Below are 8,978 nucleotides of genomic sequence, written 5' to 3'. Positions count from 1 at the left end.
CCGGCCGCGCCGGGGGGCCCGCCCCGCGCTCCGGATCAACGCACGCTTTGCCTTCTTGCTTTTTGTGCTCCTCGCTCTCTTGCCATTTCTCTGGTGTGTGTGGGTGCCAGGCCCTGTGCGGGGTGATCTCCCCTTCAGAGGGAGCAGCAGACAAGAGGCGAATTCTTGCGCTTTTTAAAGCTGCTCCCTGGTAGCCCAGAGGTTACCGTGGATGGATGAATGGATGGATGGATGGATGGATGGATGGATGGATGGATGGATGGATGGTCGCTGTGATGCCTTCCTGATCAGCATTAAACTCCAAGGCATTCTCGTTCGTTGTACAAAGTCCTGGGAAGGTGGGAGTGCATTGCAGAGGTGCTAACCCGAGCTCTGGTTCCCTCGCAGCCAACCCCTGCTGCTCGAACCCCTGCCAGAACAGAGGCGTCTGCATGACCGCGGGGCCCGATCGCTACGAGTGCGACTGCACCAGGACAGGCTACTACGGGCAGAACTGCACCACTCGTGAGTATCCCACACCCCTCTCTGTGGAACTGGAACGCGTAATCCAATTCCAGCATTGCAGGTTATCCTCCATGAGCTGATTAATAATGACCTTCCCATTGTCTCTCGCAGCGGAATTCTTCACGTGGCTGAGGCTAGTGCTGAAACCATCACCAAACACTGTCCACTACATCCTCACCCACTTCCAAGGAGCCTGGAATATCATCAACAACATTCCCTTCTTACGGGACACTATTATGAGATATGTACTAACATGTAAGTGTGGATTGTTTCTTCCAGTCTTCTTAAAACTTACTCCAGGATATTGCACTGAATTGATCTGTGTATAAATCAAGCAGCCTAAATTGCACTAAGGTTAAAACACCAAAATTTAAGACTTCTGCATGATGCAGACTTGTATGAAACATGCTGAAGTGCAACTTGATTCTACTTTCCGCAAGAGTCCAGAATTTGCTGACATGAATTTAGCACCCAATTGCTCATGTTAGTAGTGAGATCCACCTGATAAACCAGGATCCAGTCCTGTTATTCAGTAACTGTAATCGTATTTAATATCAGTAACTGAGTTGTGTGGAATTTACAACTGCTGCCAAATACATGGAAAAGATCTGGCTTTGTGATTTACTTTTTCAGACTAAAATGTACAGTTAAAAACAACCAAATATTTATTTGTCTTTCAGCAAGATCACACTTGATTGACAGCCCACCAACTTACAATAGTGACTACAGTTACAAAAGCTGGGAAGCTTATTCCAATCTTTCCTACTACACAAGAAGCCTTCCACCAGTAGGACTTGACTGCCCAACACCGATGGGTGTTAAAGGTGAGGGATAAACCAGACACGTAATGATTGCTTGGTCTTTTCTAAGAAGAAAAAATAATTAGAAGTTCTTATGGGACCTGCTTGTCTGTAGCCTTTTTTCAGTATAGTTGACTTTTAGAATAACCATATTTTGGATATATTGTGTAAAGATCTAAAAGATAATTATTCTGGCTCTTGCTGTTGAGTTACATGGTAAAGCAGGGAACTTAGAAATTTCTAATAAAATCAAGAAAGTGAGCATAGAGAAGTAGGTAGTTCCCCTTGTTTGTATGCTGCTGTCATTCAATATTCCACTGAAAGTCTAAAGCCTTTTTGTTAGGAATAAACTTCAGTATTTCATGAAGGGTTGTCTTGAGTATCTCACTGTCTGTTTCTCCCACAGGTAAGAAAGAGCTCCCAGATTCAAGTCTGATCGTGGAGAAGTTTTTGCTGAGGAGGAAGTTTATTCCTGACCCACAAGGCACAAACGTGATGTTCACGTTCTTTGCCCAGCACTTCACGCACCAGTTCTTCAAAACGGACCACAAGAGGGGCCCTGCCTTCACCAGAGCGCTCGGCCACGGGGTACGGTCACTTCTGGGGACATGGCTCGTGCTCTTTGGGAGCTGCTGAGTGGCTGGAATGGCCAGAATGGCATCCTGCGGGTTGCCAGGGGACAAACACCTGTGTGCACACTGTGCCACAATCCCATGGGATTACCTCTTCTGCAACTGCTCCTCAGGCCAAATTCTGCTGCTGGGCAGTGTCTCTTCCTGGGTGAGAACCACGCGCTCTGCCGAAGTGGTTCTGTTTAAAATACCTGTCCAGTGATCACTTATTATTCCCAAAAATCTGCTTTCACCTAAAGCATGTTAGATGTAGCGAGTATCCAAAACTTCTCTGGACTCTGTTGGTTCCAAAGAGCTGTATCCAGCACTGTAGTATTGCTTGTGTACTGCTAATAGCCTTAGTTTAAAAAGAACTTCAAAAGCAGACTTGGATTTAGGATCTTTACCTACAAGATAGGCAGCCTTTGAACAAAGAGTTTTTCACTGTAAGTGTTACTTGTATGTCCAAATCAGAGCTATAAATTGTGTGTGTATATATAGAAAGCTGTCTGCATAGTAGAAAGTTGCTGACACTTTAAACAGAGTCCTTTTAAATTGCCAATGTAACAACCTCCTCTTACGCAGAGATGGCTCCAGTTGCCAGGAAATAATTTGGTTTCATGTTAAATACTGGGGCATGATACTTATAAGGTAGCAGTAATGTAATTAAAAGGTAAATATCTAGGGGGTGAACTCCTATTGGTATCCATAGAAGTGGGACCTGTCCTAAAATAGCAAAAAATGCAGGTTGGCTTCATGTCCCAAATGCTTTTGTTTTATAGGTTGACTTGAACCACATTTATGGAGAGACTCTGGAGAGACAACTTAAACTGAGACTTCGAAAGGATGGAAAGCTGAAATACCAGGTATGTCTTAGCTCAGAATTCCTACCTTCTTACTGGATGGCATAGATTTCCTAAATTAGTGCTGTGTGAATGGTGTAGGTGATCTAAAGCGTGAGTCAGAGCTGAGAGAGCCGACAGAGCTTAACCAAAGTACCATAGCTCAAAACTCCTGGTGTTTCCCCCACACACAGATGATCGATGGAGAAATGTACCCGCCGACGGTGAGGGACACGCAGGCAGAGATGCTGTACCCACCCCACGTGCCCGAGCACCTGCAGTTCTCCGTGGGGCAGGAGGTGTTCGGTCTGGTGCCGGGGCTGATGATGTACGCCACGATCTGGCTGCGCGAGCACAACCGCGTCTGCGACGTGCTCAAGCGCCAGCACCCCGACTGGGACGACGAGCAGCTCTTCCAGACCACCCGGCTCATTCTGATAGGTGAGGGCCACTGCTGCTACGTGCAGCTCCAGCTCAAGCCTGCAGAGCTGGAGTGAGGGGCAAGCTATCCCATAAATTGGGGTGTGAGTGGCTTCTTCATGGCCTGTCACTGGGGCTGTGTTGAGGCGCAGCTTCCCCCCAGCTCTGCTAAAGATGAAACTGAAGAAAACTCAGTGACACTCAATTCCCTTTTCTGAGGGAAGCAGAACTGAAAGCAGTGAAAAGACAGGAAGCTCAGGTTCCTTTCTCAGAGAAAGCCTGTGAGGCTGGATGACCTCAGGCTCCCTGATGTGGGATTTTGGGGGTTTTTCACCCTAGGGTTGGGTCAGCTTAGGTATGCTTCAAAATAAAGGCTGTGATTAAGTCTAAAGTTCAGGAGGTTCTGAAAAATGTAACTCTGCATAGTTCTCCTGTCTAATTGTATGCCCAGTGGTATTTCATCTTATGTAAATGGTGATGTGGTCTAAGCTGGAAAAAACCTTGCCCCAATTGAAACCATAAACCAAGACAATTGTATTAAGTAGTTCAGAAGCTGAGATTTGCTTTCAGACATCAAGTTTCTTCATTATCTCCTCCCTTTCTGCTAGAGATATTGTGTGACTGAACACAGAGTAAATGCTGGTGTGTGCTGTTCTGTGGAGGGTGCAAGGAATTGTGTCTTCGGAGGGTGGGAGGGGGAAAACAGGCTGTAGAAAACACCTCACTACCCACAGCCCAGAACTCTTGGGACCTGAAGTACTGTTCCATGCTTTAGTCACATAAAATACATTAATTGCTTTATAGGAGAGATTACAGGAAAGTGTTTGTTGTCCTGATCACTGAAGTATATTTTAGAACAGTTCAGAAATTGTGTTTTCCCTGCCACTGAGGAGAAGCAATGCTAACGTTCTCTCCTATTCCTTTGTCCAACAGGAGAGACAATCAAGATTGTTATAGAGGACTACGTGCAGCACCTGAGTGGGTACCACTTCAAGCTGAAGTTTGACCCCGAGCTGCTGTTCAACCAGAGGTTCCAGTACCAGAACCGCATCGCAGCTGAGTTCAACACCCTGTACCACTGGCACCCGCTGCTGCCTGACACCTTCCGCATCCACGACCAGGAGTACACCTTCCAGCAGTTCCTCTACAACAACTCCATCATGCTGGAGCACGGCCTCTCCCATATGGTCAAATCTTTCTCCAAGCAAAGTGCTGGCAGGGTAGGTCCTTCCTCAAGTTGATGGTGAACCAACAGAGGCATGAGCTGGGGGTGGGACAAGGGAACAGGATAAAGCTATTTAAAACTAATCACTGGAAAGTCACAACTTCCTCGTGACTCATATCAGGAGATCTTAACAGCTTTTTCTCTTTCATGAACAGGTTGCTGGTGGGAAGAACGTTCCTGCTGCAGTACAGAAAGTGGCAAAGGCCTCCATTGACCAAAGCAGGCAGATGAGGTACCAGTCCTTGAACGAGTACAGGAAACGCTTCATGCTGAAACCGTTCCGATCCTTCGAAGAGCTTACAGGTAACAGTCCTCATCCCTCCCAGCAAATGAGACACATTGTCTTAAAATGCCCGCAGAGTCCTGCAGTGTCATTACTGGGCTTGAGCAGGACAGTCTTGCACGGAAAATGGGATTTTTCCACTTACGTTTTTCACTCGTTGCAGGAGAAAAAGAGATGGCAGCGGAGCTGGAGGAGCTGTACGGGGACATCGATGCCATGGAGCTGTACCCAGGCCTGCTGGTGGAGAAGCCCCGGCCTGGGGCCATCTTTGGCGAGACCATGGTGGAGATCGGGGCGCCGTTCTCCCTGAAGGGGCTGATGGGCAACGCCATCTGCTCCCCTGAGTACTGGAAGCCCAGCACCTTCGGGGGCAAGGTGGGCTTCGACATCGTCAACACGGCCTCCCTGCAGAAGCTCATCTGCAACAACGTGAAGGGCTGTCCCTTCACTGCCTTCCACATCCTGCCTCCTGAGCCCACCGAGGCCACGATTAACGTTAGTACCTCAAAAACTGCCATGGAAGATATCAACCCCACGCTCCTGCTGACAGAGCGCTCTGCAAACCCAGCTGTCTATCTATTTATTTATTTAACTGTGTTATTTATTCTATTTATGGCTTAGTATTTAAAAAACCAACTTGAGCATCTTCACTGTGGGGGTTGCCTTAAATTCCTTACCTGAGGTAAGGCTTCCATTTACAAAAGGGATTTTCTGTGTTTGAGCTTGACAGTGCTGAATCCCTTGTTTAAAATCTTCTGTAACAGAACGATGTATTCCAAAGTGGATAAAGGTTCCAACTTCTTTTTACTATTGTTTTAATACTTGATGAAGGGGAGGCGTGGTGATTCTTTCTAGCAGTTTTCATAGGTCACGTAACACTACAAAAGCAACTTTTTTTCTCAGCGACTTGAAAGCAGCTATTGAGCTAAAAGTACAAGAAAAAATCTGACTTAATGAAAACTGCCAGAAGAGATTATGGATTTCATATGAGCACTCAAAAATTAACAAAAAAAAATACTTGAGACTCACTTCTTTATGTAAGGTCAGAAAATGCATTGCATTTGTTGTTGATGCTACCTACCTCTCCCTCATTGCAGATAGGGCACTTTGTATCGTAATTTAATGTCTCTTATGTACCAATCCACTTCTGGATTTAGGTGAAAGTAAATTTTTTTACAACTTTTTTAAAAAATGTTTTTAATGTTTTAAATATTTAAAGAAAATAGTACTTTTCCTGGATTCTACTTCTTTTTGAAGGAAGTGTGACAGATGTATTAGTTGTGTAAGGGTGTGAGAATGAGATACTGAGCTTTACAGTAACTGACTACTCTCAGGCTGCAATACAAGGCTGCTTGCATTTGGGTAGGGATGTTTTTATTATGTAACTTTGGGGAGGTCTTAAACTTAGCCCAAGGCACTGGGATTCTTTTCATAGCTGTAGTTCTCTGGTCTACTTGATAATGTAATTTTAATGTCTGTCACTCTAAGGACAGGAGGACAGTATAGCTGGAGTTAGGGTGTGGCTGTGGCTTTGTGCTCCCAAAACCAGGGGGGCTGTAAACTGAGCAGCTCTGTAAATACACAGAGAACTGAACACAGAAGAGATTTGAGCAGTGCTTCCAGACACAGAAGGTAGCTCTGCCTATGTGCACAAGCTGTATGTGCAATTTGTACTTCTATTTATTGGGGGGTTAGTGGGCGAGGGAGGGATAATGTTTTATTTATAATTTATAAACAGAGGCATTTTAAGTAAGTGGCTTAAGCTTCTTTAAAACTGGCCAGCACAAAATCTCCTAGATGTATTTGTCCTGATCCAGCACTAAAATATCTAGTCTCATCTGGGCACATAGGGATCTTGTACCAGCACTTCAGACTTTGCATGTAAGGGTATCTTTTTTTAATTTCTAGAGAGGAAATGTAGAAGATGATCTTCCCATAAAAACAGCTGGGGAACTATAGGGAAAAAGAAAATGTCACATCAGACTGGAGTAGAACAGCAACCTGGTATTCTGTGCCCCTGCCCAAAATTCCTTGACTACTTGTGGAAAAGGACTTGAGTTTTCCATTTCATCTGAACTCTCAAGCACTTGTAGAGGCTTGTGCATTGTACCAGCTCTGGCAGTAGTGTAGTTTGTCTGTGGCTTCTTTTTCCATGGATTTGTGTAGAGCCAGCCATGCCTCGTGCTGGGTAGGTCTGTAGCTGTGGCCGGGAACAGCAGAACCAAGCTCTCCTGCAGCCATTGATACCAGTGACTGGTCTGGGGTGGTCCTTGGTATGGATGCTGTGGGAGCAAGAACGGCTTTTGTTTTCCTTTTTCTCTGTGAGGCATGAAGAAGGGAAAGCCTTCTCTCCCCTTGTATCCAAAGGTGGTCAGTACTGTATGTGCTAATGAGTGAACGCTGCTTGGACACTTGTTCGTCATGCAATTGTCCATCAGACCCAGCTCTGGGCACCCTTCAGAGCACCCTTCTGCCATTAACCCAGGAACAGGGTTTGGCTGAGAGGCAAAGGGAGGCAAGTCTGGACAGATCAAGTTATTTTGGGGTAGGTACAGAGGAATTCCTCAGACCATCTCACTTGAGTTAAGTTACAGGCTGCTTCAGCAAGGATTCCTGTGCACTCTGCGTTTTGTATTCCACAGCCTCTAAATGTGGATGTTTGAGATTATTTATTTAAAATTCTGTGAATTGTTTTTCACTTTATTTTTGTAGGACAACAATGTTGTTAAAATGCAATTGTTTATACAAATAAATTGAAAACATTACCTTTATGGGCTCCTTTGTTTGTGTTTTCCTTCAGCAGTGTTTAGGATGGATCAGTTCTTTAATTGATTACATGGAGAATTACAAGACATTACCAGCAGCACTAAATTCTCTGGTGTGTCAAACCCAAGATGCCAGTAGCTTAAATTGCCCAAATGACGTAATTTTTGTCCCTTTGGCCTCAAGTGAAAAGGGATTTCACTGTTCCATCCCTGGAAGAGCCAGCTCCTCTTATCTACAGCGGAGATGCCAGCACTGCCCTGGCAGCTTCAAAGGGAAAGTACAATATTGGAGTTGCACAACACTGCCTTGGTGTAACTGACTTCCCTTCCTCACTTCCCTTTTCCCAGGCTAGAACAGTCCAGAGCTGTTTTCCTTTCATGCTTGGCATTCTCCAGAAGGGGAAACTGCTTTGGAATGCAAGTGACCACTGGACCAGAGCAGGGCTGTTCTTCCTAAAAGCTGGAGCAGGAGCTTGGACAATGTGTCCTCCTCTTGCAGTGAGCACCTTCAAGGCCACCCAGCCTCTTCCCTGCATTTTCACCTCTGGTGAGGAATGAGTGGAAGCTGGGAAGGAGACATCCCAGGGGATTGCTGTACTGCCTGTCACTCACCACCTGCACCAGCCTCTGACCAAGTGTCACCTCAGTCCCCCATGATCATCCCACTGCTGACTGTCCCCAGTACTCCCCCATCCCAATATTGGTGCCCTGTCCTTTCCCAGCCTCTGTCTAGAGGCCAACCCCAGAGCCACAGTCCTTCACTCAGAGTCACCTTCCTTCCAGCCACCCAAAGTCCTCTTTGGCCCAAGCTCATCCCAGTGTGCCACAGGTCAATATTCCCAACAACGCTCCAGTCCTGAGAGTGTGACGGTTCTGCTTCTGCTTTGGAGCTCGTTTCCATCTCCACAGGTGTGCAGTTCCTTTGCATTCCTTCTGTAGCCAGGCACCCAAACACCTCCAGCAATTCTCCTCAACACTCAGTTCTCATCACTTCAGTGACCATCTTCAGCCCCAAAAATGCAATGTCCTGAGGACCCTTGCAAAAGCATCACTTCAGTGCCTCTCCTGGCCACACTCCAGGCTGTGGGTGAATGGGGGCAGGTACAGACCACGTGTGGGGCTTTTTTCCTTTAACACCCAGTCAGCTCATTGTCCCCACAAGTGAATTGCCACATCCCTGTTTTGCGGGGAAGCTGAGCAGGGGAGGAGTGAAGACAAGGCCGGTGGTTTCAGTGGGAGAGGATGGGCAGTGATCAGGCAGCTGCAGGGTCATCCATGAAGAAGGTGTTTTGGGTGACTGCTGCCCTAATTAGGGAAGGGCCAGCCCGGATGGATTCGAGCATGATGGCTGAGATAGCTTGATAGAGGAGGAGCTCCTCCTTCCCTCTGAGCAGGGGCATGTCCTGATGACACAAAAGGCAAGAATGTTCCCCAGAGGAAACCTGCCCTGCCAAATTCTTGCTCCCCAGCCTGGGTTGAGGGAACTGTTTCACCCAAGGCAGTGTGATAAAGGAGGGGGACTCAGCAG

At 46.5% G+C, this 8,978-nt stretch overlaps 1 protein-coding gene across 1 annotated transcript; it reads left to right on the top strand.

The window, feature by feature from the left end:
- Nucleotides 1-309: 309 nt before the first annotated feature.
- On the top strand, nt 310-7,456 carry PTGS2 (prostaglandin-endoperoxide synthase 2). The gene is made up of 9 exons (XM_017736490.1): nt 310-504; nt 616-759; nt 1,185-1,328; nt 1,711-1,892; nt 2,698-2,781; nt 2,952-3,198; nt 4,111-4,397; nt 4,558-4,705; nt 4,849-7,456. The coding sequence occupies exons 1-9, from the start codon at nt 432-434 to the stop codon at nt 5,304-5,306; spliced, it is 1,767 nt and encodes a 588-aa protein (XP_017591979.1). The 5' UTR covers nt 310-431; the 3' UTR covers nt 5,307-7,456.
- The last annotated feature ends 1,522 nt before the right edge of the window (nt 7,457-8,978 follow it).

Source organism: Corvus brachyrhynchos, unplaced genomic scaffold (assembly GCF_000691975.1).
Source record: "Corvus brachyrhynchos isolate BGI_N302 unplaced genomic scaffold, ASM69197v1 scaffold155, whole genome shotgun sequence".
In the NCBI taxonomy this organism is placed as follows: domain Eukaryota; kingdom Metazoa; phylum Chordata; class Aves; order Passeriformes; family Corvidae; genus Corvus; species Corvus brachyrhynchos.
This window is presented reverse-complemented; position numbering and strand designations above follow the sequence as displayed.

Bases quoted from the DNA above. Each gene is read 5' to 3' on its own strand.
- PTGS2 (XM_017736490.1), top strand. From the start codon at position 432: ATGACCGCGGGGCCCGATCGCTACGAGTGCGACTGCACCAGGACAGGC. The intron at 505-615 runs GTGAGTATCCCA...TGTCTCTCGCAG, and splicing joins CGGGCAGAACTGCACCACTC to CGGAATTCTTCACGTGGCTG. The intron at 4,706-4,848 runs GTAACAGTCCTC...CACTCGTTGCAG, and splicing joins ATCCTTCGAAGAGCTTACAG to GAGAAAAAGAGATGGCAGCG.